This window comes from Fusarium tjaetaba, assembly GCF_013396195.1.
Source record: "Fusarium tjaetaba strain NRRL 66243 chromosome Unknown NRRL66243_c0000320, whole genome shotgun sequence".
Classification (NCBI taxonomy): domain Eukaryota; kingdom Fungi; phylum Ascomycota; class Sordariomycetes; order Hypocreales; family Nectriaceae; genus Fusarium; species Fusarium tjaetaba.
In genome coordinates this window covers 1-15,365 of record NW_023501516.1, presented here as the reverse complement: position 1 = coordinate 15,365, position 15,365 = coordinate 1, and the positions used below count along the sequence as shown (strand labels likewise).

At 49.8% G+C, this 15,365-nt stretch overlaps 3 protein-coding genes across 3 annotated transcripts; 2 read left to right on the top strand and 1 right to left on the bottom strand.

Moving 5' to 3' along the window:
* Positions 1-858: 858 nt before the first annotated feature.
* Positions 859-1,895, top strand: FTJAE_12134 (uncharacterized protein; the record flags this gene model as incomplete). The annotated part of the gene is made up of 2 exons (XM_037345151.1): positions 859-929; positions 1,010-1,895. The coding sequence occupies 2 exons, from the start codon at positions 859-861 to the stop codon at positions 1,893-1,895; spliced, it is 957 nt and encodes a 318-aa protein (XP_037200823.1).
* A 6,102-nt stretch (positions 1,896-7,997) lies between these two features.
* FTJAE_12133 (uncharacterized protein) lies at positions 7,998-11,614 on the top strand (the record flags this gene model as incomplete). Its single annotated transcript, XM_037345150.1, has 3 exons — positions 7,998-8,688; positions 8,771-11,101; positions 11,166-11,614. The coding sequence occupies 3 exons, from the start codon at positions 7,998-8,000 to the stop codon at positions 11,612-11,614; spliced, it is 3,471 nt and encodes a 1,156-aa protein (XP_037200822.1).
* A 780-nt stretch (positions 11,615-12,394) lies between these two features.
* On the bottom strand, positions 12,395-14,484 carry FTJAE_12132 (uncharacterized protein; the record flags this gene model as incomplete). Its single annotated transcript, XM_037345149.1, has 3 exons — positions 12,395-12,939; positions 12,988-13,818; positions 13,899-14,484. 3 exons carry the CDS (start codon positions 14,482-14,484, stop codon positions 12,395-12,397), a joined length of 1,962 nt encoding a protein of 653 aa, XP_037200821.1.
* Positions 14,485-15,365: the final 881 nt, after the last annotated feature.

Sequence of the window (15,365 nt, the reverse complement as noted above, 5' to 3'; positions counted from 1 at the left end):
TCCCCCTTCTGGGTCCCCTCCCGGAACAGGTGGGAGCTACGGTTCGGTATGTGGCATAGATGCCGAGATATTCAGCTCGGATTGTACAAGATATCTTCCCCTTGGGTATATGCTAACATTTGCAGGTTCCCCCTCCACCAGGCCTCTGATTCTTGATTGGGTCACCCATCACCAAAGGGGAGCCACAGAATTACAGATCTTGACAGAAAAGCATGCCGCTGGATATGGAATTCCATGGCTATGTACGTGAACGCTCCAGTTTACATTGCAGAAAGAAAGAGTGTTGATTCAGGTCTCGTATGCGATTACGAGCTATTTGAGTAGGAATTCACATCGAACCATCTTTGTATGGATGCGATTAAGAAATAGCAGCATTGCTTTCCAGTAGGTCGCAAAGTTGGTTTTTAGGAATGACATGTTGCAGGTCGAAGCACATTACATTACACTCGCAGTGAAGAAGGTGACGTTTCTTATTAAAGTATATTTACTATCTGACAGACCAGGGACATGGCGTTTCTAATGGCTCTAGCTTGTAGAAGTTGTAGATACTAATATGCAGCGTAAGAATTAGTCATTAGTTCTTATATTAGCATCCATGTTTTCACTCTGCAGCCGATGAATTCCGAGAACGCGCAATGGATGTGGTTCGGCATGATGCAAAGCACTGAGAGTGTGAACGTGCCCGATGAGGGGCAGTCTCCTTATCGATAAGAGACCCGACATCCATCCTCGTCGCATCGCATGAAACCTTGACATCTACGTTAGACATGCCACCTACATACGACTAAGGTACTCAATACACTTGATTATCTCGATTGCATTACACTGTAACAATTGCCCCGAGAATAATATGGCAAGATGAGCCATCAGCGATATCCATCCCACGACCCAGTCAAGGAGCCCCATTCTATCTCGCTCAAAGTGCTTCGGTGAGCTACCTAGCCATATGAGTCTAGGTCCAGTTGGCTCCGAGCTTTACCTAGGTAGCTAACGTACAATCAACTTCAAGACTGTCGCGTCCGTCGCTCGTTACTCAATACCCGATCGATCCACCCTCCTCAGTAGGCGCATCCATCAAGTCATCCCCGATCCCCGCTTCGCTCGCGTATCATTCCGAAGCTGCCTCGAACCCATCGCCTTTCCTTCTCAGTCCGGCTGTCAACCTTCCAGTATCATTTGGCTCAGCTTATGTTGGCGAGACTTTTAGCTGCACTCTTTGCGCGAACAATGAACTACCAATAGATGCTGCCAAAAATATTCGCGATGTGCGCATCGAAGCAGAAATGAAGACACCTGGTATGGGTGCTGTTCAGCGCCTTGAACTTGGCCCCTCGAACGGGCAACCTGAAGTTGATCTTGAGTCTGGAGGTACCTTGCAGAAAGTGGTCTCGTTCGATCTTAAGGAGGAGGGTAACCACGTGCTTGCGGTAACAGTGAGCTACTACGAGGCGACAGAGACAAGTGGACGCACAAGAACTTTTCGAAAGCTTTACCAGTTTATCTGCAAAGCTTCACTCATCGTGCGGACCAAGGTGGGTCCCCTGAACTCCAACAACACTCAACAACACGGGCGATGGGTGCTCGAGGCACAGCTGGAGAACTGTAGTGAAGACGTGGTGCAGCTGGAGAAGGTGGTACTAGATACGGAGCCTGGATTGCGGTATCGAGACTGCAACTGGGAGGCGAGCGGCAGTGAGAAGCCGGTGCTGCATCCAGGTGAAGTGGAGCAGGTTTGCTTCGTGGTTGCAGAGGACGGCACCGATTCGGGTGTGGAGGTGACACCGGACGGGAGGATCATCTTTGGATCATTGGGAATCGGATGGAGAGGTGAGATGGGAAACAGAGGATATCTGGCTACTGGGAAATTGGGCACAAGACGAGCCGCAGCACGCTGAAGAGAACCCCTCAAAACGACGAATGAATGATACCCGCAGCATTCAGTTGCTAATGGCGAGGACGCTATGACTCCTCCACACGACATTTTGTGACGATCTTCCTGTCTATCCCCCAGCCCGCAAAGTTCGATAGTCTATGGATATCCTGGGCCCAGGGCTGAACAAAGTGCTCTCAAGCCGATCTCGCTTGTGAGCCGTGTCTTAAACCTTATCTAAAGGCTTTGACACACCAGGTGCCATACAAGCATTTGTCTGAGACCGGGGAGCTAATGGTAAAGCCATTGTTCATCACCAAGACATTATGCTTCTTGTTCTTACTAGTGTTTCTGATTTGAGTGATTGACGGCAGGGGACTTCATCACATCCAATTGCCGATTACGTCTTGCTATTACAAGAGCACGAAAAGGAGTCGCTGAGTGGCCATGACGTCGACAGTGTATGACTATTTCATGCTTGAACCGTCATTGACTTCACAGCAAGATCCATCCTTGTCCGGCAACTTAATATGAGCTGCATGATTCCATGAGACAAAGCTGTGACAGTCTTTGTATCCGCAAGATTTTGCGTATTGTAACTCGGTACAGGGATTGAAAAGTATGTCACTCCAGAAATGATTAGTAGTGATAGTAATGGCACTGACTACTTGTTGGAAGAGCCACCCCCAGTTCTCGAAATAATATAAGGTAAGTGTTCCATGAAGGGTTGACGAATGGTGGTTGGTATGCAGGATCGAGCAACAGAGCTGATATCATATTACATCGTTGTAAGGTGGAGAATCGAACTGAAGAGACTAAATCGAATTTCCGAAGGCGATGGCTGTATTCTGAGTGATACCTGAATTGTTCGGTCTGTTTCGGGCATTGGATATGTACAGGAATCTTGAGCAGTTGACTCATAAGTATAGTCTGTCGGCTCAGACTTTATTTCAAATCAGATTTTCAGAGACGTACCCGGTTCATCCTCGAGCCACTTTGTTTCAAGCTCGAAAGATTCTCCTCAGAAGCAAAGAACTCCCCCCGGAGACTAGGATAAGGAGGCCATGTCGATCGACCGGGATGAGCGAATATCAATCGAAACAACGCATCACACTAAGATCGATGATAGCCGCGTTGTAGCACTTGCTATCGTAGATGGGGGACCAATGGCCAGGTACGTAACACACGGTCCAACGTGGAGAACGACCTGAAACAGACGACGCCGTCGAGGTGTAAGTGTTGTGGGCGGATGGGATGGCGGCATTAGTATGACTGTGACGGCCATGCGCTCAGGCCTAGCTTGGTTGTTCGGCACTTTACCTGACACTCATCATGCGGACCGATGAAGGACGGGTGCTCTGAGAGATGAACAAGGACGAAGCAACGCCTTTCTGCAAGCTTGGAAATTCCAAGCCTAATTGGAGCCCCCTAGTGTCAGGTCGCGGTCCAAAGGAGAGCTGAATGCCCATGCGAGCAGTCGAAGGGAGCACAAGTCGTTCTGTATCCGTGACTCAGTGAATACTAATCAAGAAAATATAGCTCGGTTTGCGTGGAAACATGACGATATGCTTGAAGGGGTCGTCAGATATGGCTGGCTAAATTATTTGACAAGGTGAGTTGTCATGTGTCGGAAGATCGAGTTTGTATTAGATTCGGCTCATGACTTGCTAAAGATAGCAATGGGCTAGGCCATCATAATATGATCAACTTGAGCTGGCCCGATGACTGTCAGATTTATATGAGTCCTCTGTAGTAGCAAATAATCCGTATCCAAGTTTAGATTTGAGTGTGGCTACTTAATCAGACAGTGTCTGAACGTTAATTCAAGGACTTGCCGACTCGGGAGAGAAGTGCCAGGGCTGAGTAGGCCCCCAGTCGAAGTTTCTTCATATTGATCCTGATTCTTTCTTGATTTCCTGTCTTGTCGATGGTGACTTGAATAAGGCTCTCGGATTGGCCAACGCAGGGCCCATGTACACATACATACTGTACATACAAACAAAGATGGAGTGGAGGGTGGATGCAGGATGGATGTTTAAAAAGCGTGTCTGCTTCGCGTATTAGTGTATTAGTGTGTTTACTACGGAGGCATTCCTCGCGTGTCGAGTGTCGTCTATCACCGTCAATGCTCCGTACCTGCATCACAACGTGGCTCGTGCTTTCGTATTCCATGAGATGCGTCAGGGGCATTTGTCGTTGGCCCTGACTTTGACCTATGTTAGAAGGCTTTTCTTGGCCACTGCCCCTAGACTATTGACGTTGGTGCCAAATTTGGCAACGCCTCAAAAGTCAATTATTAGGCCCAGGATCGAATATTCATTGGGAAGTATCACTGAGCTTGAGCCTGTAAATGGAAGAAGAAAAGGGGGTTGAAAGAGAGATTCGTGTTTAATTGAACAGGAGTTGGAAATATTATTAAGGAATCACGTCGTCCAATCACGACCTCGCCCCACAAGGACGGCGTCAAATTCTGTAAATGGCAAGAGTCGTCCATTTCCATCAGCAAGATCTACAGGGTTTTGTCAATTTTGGGATTCGAGACGGGCAACCACCAGCGTCTGACCTGCCTCCCTTGTACAACTCGACCGTCGATCGGAAGGAACGATGTCAGGGCAAGCCTTCCTTGGAATCTAAGGTAGGTACGCACGCACGCACGTTGGGTTGTACCAACAAAAAGCAAGAGCAGCGAGCAGATTGAAAAATGTCCGTTTAACTTCGTTCTCGCATTGTTTTCAGCTCCTATTGCAGCAAAGATTGTGGAGAGACGCTAACTACCACAGACGGCGTCTGAACTACAGAGTACACCCACACATAATCGATTAAATAAGTCGGATGGAGACACAACTGACGTAGGCAGCCAAATATGTAACGCCCGCCCTGCATTCATGGAAGAATCCACGAAAAAAGCAATGCCCCTCATGACATCCAATCTCAAAGAGGCAATCAAGTCAAGGGTCATATATTGAATGATAAGTACTACTAATGAATCACAAATACAAACAGACAAGGCAAAGTAAAGAAAGACCAAAGTCGTCTTGAGTCCCCGCCAAACATCGATCTTGATATGTGTAGCGTTTCCGACACACCCTCCACACATTGTCCCCACGAAAACGGCGAGGACGGGACAGCGGTCGGCAATAAACGAGGACAAGACAGTGAGACTCCAATCGGGGCTTTATTCTTTTCACGTATTTGGGCTTGATGGTTTCACATCCTTCTAACTTCGATTGCTCATTAATTTATCACGGTGTGCTCCAGAGAATAGGCACAAAGCACTTTATCCAACACCCGTACAGCCGTTACGCAACCCGTGGCTGACTTCGGCCTGGGCGATACAAATGGGGTATCTCGCACTTCAATGGGGACTAAACACTGGCCCAGACAAACAGACTCACACTCAAACCAAGACCATCCCTGACCGTGTCCCGGTTCTGTAGGACACCGGATTTTGTCTCACGCTCTTCGCCGGGTTGCTCGTGCCGCTCAGGAACATGCTGTTCTGTACCTGGGTAGGTAGGTAGTGAAGTGTATGTAGGTATCTGTACGGCAGGCACCCTTGAGAGGCCATCCATCATTTCAAAACGACAGCACATCAGGCTGTTGCTGCACTGACAGTTCGGTTTGACTGATATCAGGCACAAAGGGGGAGATCACAGAATAGGACAACTCATCAGACGCCATCGGTGATGAGTGCCGTTTTCCACCTGTCCACTGCATCAAGCATGCAGCTGGATGAAGCATGTTGATGCAGACGGATACAGTATCCCGCATACATACGCAGGCACGCCCAACTATACATACATATTGTTGACGCCTCATATCGTATGTATGCAGTGTTGCACCCGCAGCGTGGCCGCCCCGTCGGGACCGTGACTTTTGCGATAGAAGTATTTTTAAGTTGAGGGCTGTTGTTTCCTTTGTATGTCCAGAAGGCAGACCTGAACCCATGGTCGATAATAAGCACTCCAACCAACATGCATCACCACCATCACTTGGGATGTTGGCTCGCTCAGCTACGGATAATGTGGCACCCATTCCTTAGCTGATGGAGCAAAGACGGCGACTAAGTGGGTATTGTTATGGGGACGGGAGGGACACCCATGAAGCCTGCGTCCTGGAGGTCAGGGGATAAGACCTGACACTAACTAGCGATTCCTGGTCTGCAGCATGATCGTGGAGCATACCACACGCGCGACTTTACATGTACACTGTACCGACAAGAGTTGAACGAGCGGTGGGGGTGAAGAGCGCATATCCATATCCGAAGCAGACTTGACGAATGCTGGTGCGGGCATCGAACATAGCACAATGGATGGGAGAAGGCGTCAGTCAACAAAACTATTATGGCCCGTGGATCTCCGCTGGCACTCGCCTGAAACCCCTGAGGCTGGAGGGCTGACGGAAGAGAAAGAGAGAAAGCCGAGTGAATATGTATTGTGCTGCATCTAGATACGTGGATGGCCAACCGTTGATGGGTGCATCCGTCGAATAGAAGTGCTTGGAAAAAGCGACGGCGTACGCCTCAAGATCGACGGCTTGCTTGCTTGCGGAATCGGTCAATTTCCTTAGCACACCAAAAGCCAGTCAGCCAGTAGCTAGCTGTCAGGTACCTTGCAGCAGAAGTGCGTCTGGTAGATTCTGTTATTTGACTTGGGCAATTGTGAAGTGCCTCGATGAAAGGTTAGCTAATAGATATTTGTTGTTGCTAGCTTGTTGAGGGAAGCACATCTATGGTCTGTTAAAAACAGCGATAGAATTTGCAGCTCACTCACTCACCTGCATGATCCATACAATGCCATGTATGTATGCAATAACCCTTGTCGTCCCAGCCCCGGTTTGTGGGATATGCTCCTATGCTGTGAGTTAGTGATTGTTTGCAGTTCAAATGGAAGCCAGCGGTGAGTATCATGATAGCACCTAAGAGGAATGGATGGATGGTAGAAGTCGTCACGCTCCAAGCGGTTGAATATCAGGCGCACTTCTCAGTGGTCGGTCCCCTAAGAAAGATGTCCCCCCTACCACCCGACACTGCAACCCCACGGCTTTAGGCGTACGGATTGTGTGGCAGCCCCTACGAGAGCTAGACAGCCATCCCGGGAAACCCCTGGACAGGCGCCCACCAAAGGAAGCTGCAGCTCGGTGTTCTCCAACTTTTTCATGGATAAGAAAGATTTGGGACTTGGACCCTAAATTCATCAATCAATCGCCCGCTCTATCGTCTCCTCAGTCAGTCAATCACTCACTAAAAGGAGCCTCCTCCAGGTTTCTAGCGTGCGTCGACACCCCCCTGGTCAGGTCAGGTCTGGTCAACATTCTACTGTATGTATGCTCCGTCGCTGTCTTTGGTCTGCAAAACGAGGTATCCGATACCAACGTACGTCCACAAGTACCTGTACTTCATCCACGTTCCTCGTTAGATAACCCAATACGGTACCTAAAAGTTACTGTATGAGCACAGATCGACACTGAATCCTCGTTCTTCCTCCTGGGTTGGGTTGGGTTGTGCCATTTTCTCATCTCATCCTTCTACTTACTCTCTTTATCACGGCCTTTTTCCTTTCTACTCCTTCACTTTCTTCTTCAACATTTGGGCTCGGTGGCTTTCTGGAGTTCTTGCATCTCCCTTATCCCCTCCGTTCGGTTTTGTTTTCAGCTGGCTCGTCCATCCCGTCCACTTTAAACTAGCTTTTGGCTCCCGTTACGTACAACCAGGAGCGGCTCTGGGCGACTGGCTCATCGCTACACATACAGCATTTGCTTGCTGCGTTTCCTCGAGCGCATCATCTGTACTTACCGCATTCCGAGCCTATTGTTGACCCAATTTCGGCCTCGAAAAGCAACCGTCTTCGCTTGGTCGTGAGTCGCCCACAGCTGAGCTTACCGTTATCGCTGTCTTCGTACTCGCCTGATAAAAAAAAGGCCCTGGCACTGGTCCTGTCGTTCATGACCTAACTGAAACCCCAGCAACCTGACCTGATTTTGTCTTGTCGATCGCCCACCTCTTCAGATCAAAACCACAGCAAGTCAAGCAGACTACACTGGCAACTGACCCGATAGCTTTTGCCTGCGACCCTCAATTCCCTTCTGTTCCGCCCGTTTGTGGCCCAAACACTACGATTGACATGTCATGGAGAACTCATCGACCCCTCTCGCCGACTATTTCTGGATCGCCGGCGTAGAGTCGGTGTCCTACCACGATCCCAACTCCCAGCCCGCCCCCGTCGTTGTTCCCGTCGAGTCTACCATTGTCGAGGATGGCGAGTCTGAGGATGAAGACACAAACGGCGACCAACCAAGAGCAAAAGCACGGCACTCACGCCAGGGCTCCGCCAATCGTCTCTCTCGGATATCTCTCACCGACCGTTTCTCCATACATACTCTCGACGAGACAGACGGCAATACCAAAAGCAACCGCAGCAGCGCCACTATTCGTGCTATAAACCCCCCTAATTTTGGCAATACCAACGGTAATGGCAATGGCAACAGTAGTACCAATGGCCAAAATGCCGGTCCCAGCGGCATTCTCGGTGAGGGCTCTATGCCGATGGGCGACTTCGACTTTGATAAGGCTCTGGTCAAATTTGCCGCTGAGAGAGAGGTATTTCTCGAGGACTTGACGTTTAGTGCGGGCGCAAAAGTGCAAGCTCGTGCACCAATGGTGAACCCTAGGGCAGAGAGGATCAAGGCAGAGGAAAGCGACAGCGGCAGACTGAGTCCTCTCAGAAGCATTAAGGGTAGCATCCGCCGCAAGATGAGCTTTAGGGATATGAACAGCGTGCGCAAACAACCCAGCAACAGGATCAGCACCAGTCGCGCAGGTTTGTTCTCATCATGCTCTGGAGTTTGATGTTATCAAACTGTCAGGCAAATACAGAGAGGTTCGCTAACTTATAATGATAGCCTCGATCCGAACCACGAGACGACTTAGCAATTACAACTCCGTAATTCCACCCCCCGAACCCCTTAACACCGACCCCGATATGCATCCTCTCAAACGACGCTTTGAGCCGGTTCTTCTTGACCGATATCCTCCCCAGGAGGCTACAGATGAGATTGCTCGACGTGGGAAATTTCCTGACTATGTGCCCATGTTTGCTTTTCCCAACGATATTCAGATTGTTTCGTCCGATGACCGACCTCGATCTACATGGCACGGGTTTACTATGACTTCGGACGATAACTCCAAGCTATACGGGATAACTATTATCATCTGGACTGCTCTTAATGCTGAGGTGGCAGAGGAAGTGGAAAAGAAGTGCGAGCAATGGCGTCAAAGTCACATGTCTGAGGAAGAGCGAGAGCTGGCAGCCAGCTTGGGAGTTCGCTTGGCTGGCGAGCGCACCCATCTATCACAGCTCCTTGCAAAACTCCCTACAATCCCGTCAGGCTCTCCAGCACGTGAGAGGCTCGAAGATGAAATTAGCACTGTGGAAGAAAAGATTACCCTCATGACAGACATGCTTAGGCCCCTGAGACATGGAGCCGCGTCTAAGATCGAGGGTCTCACTGCTGGCGAGAGCGGACTCTGGACGCCACGCGCATATGGTATCTTGGGCCGAGACGCAGCCAATATGTCCTTCTGGAAAGAATGGCTCAAGGCTATCGTTACCCCCATGACAGATGGGGGTGTCCTGAGAATTCCCCCAAGCTCACCCAGCGTGGGACGCTGGCAACCCCTCGAGCGATATGTCGTAAACCTATGCACCGAGGCATTCAATCCCCTAGGATCCAAGACTCAGGTCGAACTAGGAGTGCGCGAATTGCGACTTTATGCTCGGAAGGAGGCAGACAACGAAATTCCTGGTTCGAGATCAATCGATCTCTACGCCCTCTTCCGTTGCTTGTCACTCGAGAACATTGTCGCTCTGTTCGAGTATGCCATGACCGAATCCCGAATCATCTTCCTGTCCTCTCACACCAGTATGTTGCACCTCGCCTGTCATGCACTAGCAAATCTGCTATACCCTCTGAAATGGTCGAGTATTTTCATTCCCGTCCTCCCTGCGCGACTTCTGTCGGCTCTCGAAGCACCATGCCCCTATATCGTTGGCATTGAGCGACGTTATGATAGAATTGAACTGCCCGAGGACGATTATGTCCTTGTTGACTTGGACAAGGATACTATTGATGCTACATCACAACCTGTGCGACTTCCGCGCCAGGCCCGAAGGAAACTCATGTCTCTTTTGCAGGTCGCGGCACCTCACAAACTGCGATATGGAGTCACAACTGGACCTCCTCCTTATGCCATGGAATCTTTCCCCTATGATGCCTTCTCCACTGAGAATGCCACCCTTTTCAGATCCGCAACCCCCAAGAGTACTCTAGGCAAATGGGTGACCCAGAGCTCGTCGGGATTTGGCGAGCCAGACCCGCCAAATGAGGTCCTGCCACCACTGTTCAATGCTTTCGCTTCGGCCAAGGTGGACAATGGTAAATCGGACAGACCCAGCACAAGCAAGTCTGGTAAGACCAGTCCTCAGTCGTCTGTATCCCCTGTTTCAATAAACTTCCCGCCAATGCCTTCCACCCCCGTTTCTCGAAGCGACTCTGGCTTTGCTTTGGCGGCGACTCTTCGAGAGAAGCGCTCTGGACATTTTGGCGAAGAAAAGATGCGGCGCAGCTCCTCCTTTGGCATCGATAAGCACCCGCCATACCACAAGCCAAACCTCCCCTTCCTCAACGGCCATCAAGCAAACCTGTCAATTTCAGCTATCTCAGTGGACTCTCAGAACTCCGTTGTTGGCGGCGGCGGTGGTGGTTACGGGAATGGATATGCACCTTCAACCTACGCACAGTCAACGCTTGCGGCATCAACCATCATGCCCAGTATGCAGATTCAGCCTGTCCGGAACACAGAGACGACAGTTTGGGTCGAGGGCCATTGCTTCAACTGGATCCCCAAGGACAACACATCAATCTGCAATATTTGCAATGACCATGCCGAGGGAGATGGCATTTACAAGTGCACAGGTTGCAAGATCTTCTCCCACGGCAGATGTCTGGGCCATGCTTCGCTTGTCTGCCCCGAGGCGTTCCACCCTGACCGGATCCGAGCAGCTTTTGTTCGCTGTCTTGCAAGTCTTTTGTATACATACCGCAAGTACCTTGGACGACCTTCAAAACAGCAAAAGGCGAACGGTCAGCTGTATGCCTTTGATATGGATGGCTTTATCAAAAGTCTCCCGCATGATCAGCACGACTATGCTACTATGATGCGGGAAACACAGTGTAAGTTTTGGCCACACCTCTTTAACGTTTGAACGCTCTGAATCACTAACTCTGAACTCAAAAGGCTTCAATGAGTTTATCCACGACCGAGAAATGCAGCCAGCCAATAACGCCTCGATCCGTATATTTGACGAGATCATCATGGCTAAGAAGGCCCGAGGCCGTTCCGGGTTATCGACCGGTCTTTCCCGCCTTTCCACCATCCGTGCATCTCATGGCGCCTCTACTTACGGGGGCTATGCCCCCCCTCGAGGCGGCTCCAACAGCAAGATACCTGCTTGGCTTGGTGACACGTCCGATCATATCTGGCGGACTGCATCAGTGCCGTTGCCCAAGGGAAACTTTCCAGGGGAGTATCGAACAGTCGTGACGAGGACGCCTGCACGACTCGATAGATCATTGATGCGTGAGCCTCGTTCTATCCAGGGCATGCCTCGCGTCGAAGGGCGAGGTGCTCGCGGGCTCATTCGAAAGCAAGTTCCTAGCATGCTTGGCACAACCCCTCCTACGTGAGGATGAAATATTCAAGGATCAATTACTTACATGAGGGGCTTCCCATGGCTGTAATGTGCGATGACTACAAAACACAAATCATCCTCGCCTATGGCAAGCAAGAAGATGTTGAATTACATGACAGAAAAGCAAAATGAGGAGGGCCTATTGTGTACGATACCACGTTTTGTAATAATCTAGGTGATGGCGGGGAAGAGATAAGATATATGACTTGAGTGCCAAGAAGTTCTAGACGAATAGAGCATGGAGAAGTCAAGGCCTTTAAGGGTAGAACTGTCAGATGCTTCTGCATCAGCACGCACAGCTCCAAATGAGAAGAAGATGGAGTGAAAGGAGGGAAGAGAGAGCATTGCATCTCGTCTATAATAGACACATATTGGATCTCTGATTTGCTCAATATGGCTGGATGCTTAGGTTCACTACCTCTCAACTAGAGCATACAGACGTACATATGCATGCAGGATGCGGCATGGTAGTTGTTGTTAGCATACACATCGGCATAAGGGGCGGGACAGAGTGCTGCACTATGTCAAGGCTTTGGAATTGAGGGAGTTAGAGGCTACGAGATTCATATAAAGAAAGAAGATCGTCAATAACCACCCTATCCCTCTGGGAATGTGCATCTAAAATGCATTTTGGTCCTAATCTTGCATGTAAACCTGGCTTCTGCAATCTTGTTGGTGTTCCACTAGCAAATATACTCTCATCCTGTCCAGTCCTAACTAATATGATGCCGACACTTTTCTCGTTCTAAGTGGTCCTGCGCAGCTTCTCCGCTTTCTAGGCGTTCAAGTCCAGGTCCTCCCAGTGAATGTCCTTGAGAATCTTTCCAACCAGGGTGGAATAACGCAAATGTCCGTTCACAAGGTTGCTAACGTCGTGGTTTTCGACACCATCTGCTCCCTGGATTCGTTGCAGGCCTGCTACGCCGAAGTGAATGTTGGATGTACGATACAAAAATCCTAAAAGATAGTCACTTTCTGAAAAGACGTTGATCAGCCGACCAGACACAACACTCTTGAGGGTCAACCAAACCCGGCTCTCCGAAGGAGCGGGTGTGCCCATCAAGACGACGGAATCGATGAGGCCGAACTGACGCCTCTCAGCAAGAATCATCAGACAAACATAGATAGCTCGGGCTGCCAAACTGAACCCAATAAGGGATACAGGACGGTCTCCTTGAATCTTGCTGCGCATTACAGCGTCGGCTAGTATCGCGCCGGCTTTCTCAGCACGCACCATGCCCATGCTCCAGGGGTTATCAATGATCTTGCTCACTTTCATGAGCTCCATTGGCCAGGTGGCTTCGATAAGGCTGGTGAAAACTATTTTATGTCAGTGTTTCTCGCCAATCATAAGGACTTTCAACGTACTTGTTCGCGAAGATATGGCTTTCTTGGCAGCGGCCCAGGCTGAACTTTTCACAACCGTTTCGAGGGCAGTACCTATGTTGTTGAGGACGTTCATTTCCCATCGTAGAACGTAAACCTCCCCATTATCTCCAAGAATCTTCCAAGGCCCAATGAGGTTATCCTTGTCTGTGACCCAACCATTCATAGCAATTACCAAGCGTAATCGTCGGCAGCTGGCTGGGATAGCTTTTGCATCAACATAATCCCCTTGAAGTCCTCCGCGGGTAGGAACAAGTCCAAAGTCCTGAATGTCTCGGGAGAACGACTCAATCATTTTCTCAGTGGGCCGTGCCATATGAATTCCAAGCATCGAGCCAGTAGAAGGGCCGTTATCTGCCATAGGTCCCAGAAGACCAGCAGCGTTTGGGAGACGTAGTCCGAGCCCGCCATGGGGAGTTCCGATGCCGACAGCAATGAGCTGTGTTCCAAGCCGGAAGGGTCCAGTCATGGCAGCGATACGTGCCTTTGATTTGAGGACAGGCTTATTCTCATCTTGATCCGGTTCAGACGCTTGCTCAATAGCTGCGTCAACTGCAAGTTGGCTGAAACCCTCCGCAATGCGCTTCTCTTCCTCGTGAAGCACCTTCAGGGGCAGATTCAGGGATGAGGTCAGGTTCAGAAGAGTCATACGAGCATATGCAGTATACTCCTGGAGGGAGATAAGAATCAAAAGTGAGATGTGCAGCAACTGCTTGCGCTTATCGAGTGGCAAAGTCCAGAGGGAAGTTGGAATAGGGGGGAAACGTCGAGAGAGTTCGCGATCAACGTGATTTGAAGGGGTGCGGGGGGTACCTGGTTAACATTAGCTTTGGAAACACTTATATGCCTTCAACAGAGAAAGGCAACACATCAAGGAACTTTTGTTAACCTACCAGTTGCCAGTGTTAGGCCTTCAACACCTCCATTGCCTCCACCTCCGCGACCAGCCCCTCTCCCACCGCGAGCCACACGTCCCCCTCGCACAGCTCGTGCAGTTCCACGTCCACGGCCACGACTATTAGATTGAGAACCATTTGATTCCATGACACTTATATCGCGAAGACGCTGCAGAAAGATTGACTGCCACTTTCGGAAGAAGATAAGAGCTTCTTTCTTAAGCTCCCTCAGCTGAGGCATGCTGCTATCCGAGTTCTCCTTATCTGGGGACTGGCTTGTATCAGCGGCCTTCTGCGGCACCTTTGCTATAGGTTTGCATTTAGAAGGAGCTCGAGGTTTCACATTCTCTTTTCCATTTGTCTTGAGTGACAAGGCCAGCCAGTGATGATGGCCGATATCGCCCAAGTCTCCCAAAGTAGGTGTAACTGGAGGAGAATCAAATATGACACTGATGTCGTTGTGAAGCTTCTCTGTGATGGCAGTGATAAGAGTCGTCAAGTCGTTCTTCTCGGCGATAGAGATAACACCGGTCAGGTCAACTGGCCGGCGAGGGACTGGACTTCCTCGTCCACCTCGAGCCATGATTTCGGTGTTTGGAATCTTGGAAAGCTAGATGACTGACTGATCGATCTGCTTGAGTAAGACGGATGTCTGTCGATACTTCCTGTTATCGATCTCAAACAGTCTTCCTTTCCTTTTGTAGAGGTAAGGATCGTGATAGTATGGGTGCTTTGAGTGTCGAAGGATGATCAAGTTGCGTCAAGTTGTAGTATCAGTGAAAGGTGCAGACGATCAGCACAGCAAATACCTGGGTTTAAGTTGCTTCTCAGACCGAAGTGTGTCTCTTGCTAGGCATCTCAACCATAGAAAACGTATAATCAAGTCAATCAAACAGAAGTCGTAAACAAGTGACGGCGGGCTCGATGCAGTTGGTATAGCAAAGCCGAGCGAACAATTAAAGAGAGCGAACAAAGGCACCAGAAGCAGTCGTCGGTGGTAACGACGAAAGTGAAGTTACAAACAGAGAATGTTCGGTCGGATGAGAATAGAAGACAGACAGAAAGAAGAAGAGAAGGCAGCATAACATGCCAAACGGAAGGAAAGATACGGATATAGTCGCGTGGTTTCCGCAGTAAATCTCTTGCTTTGCATATTTACAGTGCGGTATAGCGAGGAAGAAGTTCGTGAAGGAAGGAGTTATGGGAGAAAGAAAGATACAGAGGAAAGTGGGAACGGAGACGGCGAGGTGACAATGGAAGTCAGGGAAGGCAAAAGGCAGGAGTGAATGCGGTGCACCTTCAGGATGATGCTTCACCAGAGGCTTTGGCAGTGTCGCCAGCTGGCAGCCGAATGTGACTGGCTGCTGCCGCCTCAGTGCCAGTTAGATCAACCACTCCATATCTACCTATATACCACCATTGCCTCAAAAAGCTCGCCTACCTAAGGTACCTACCTACCTAGGT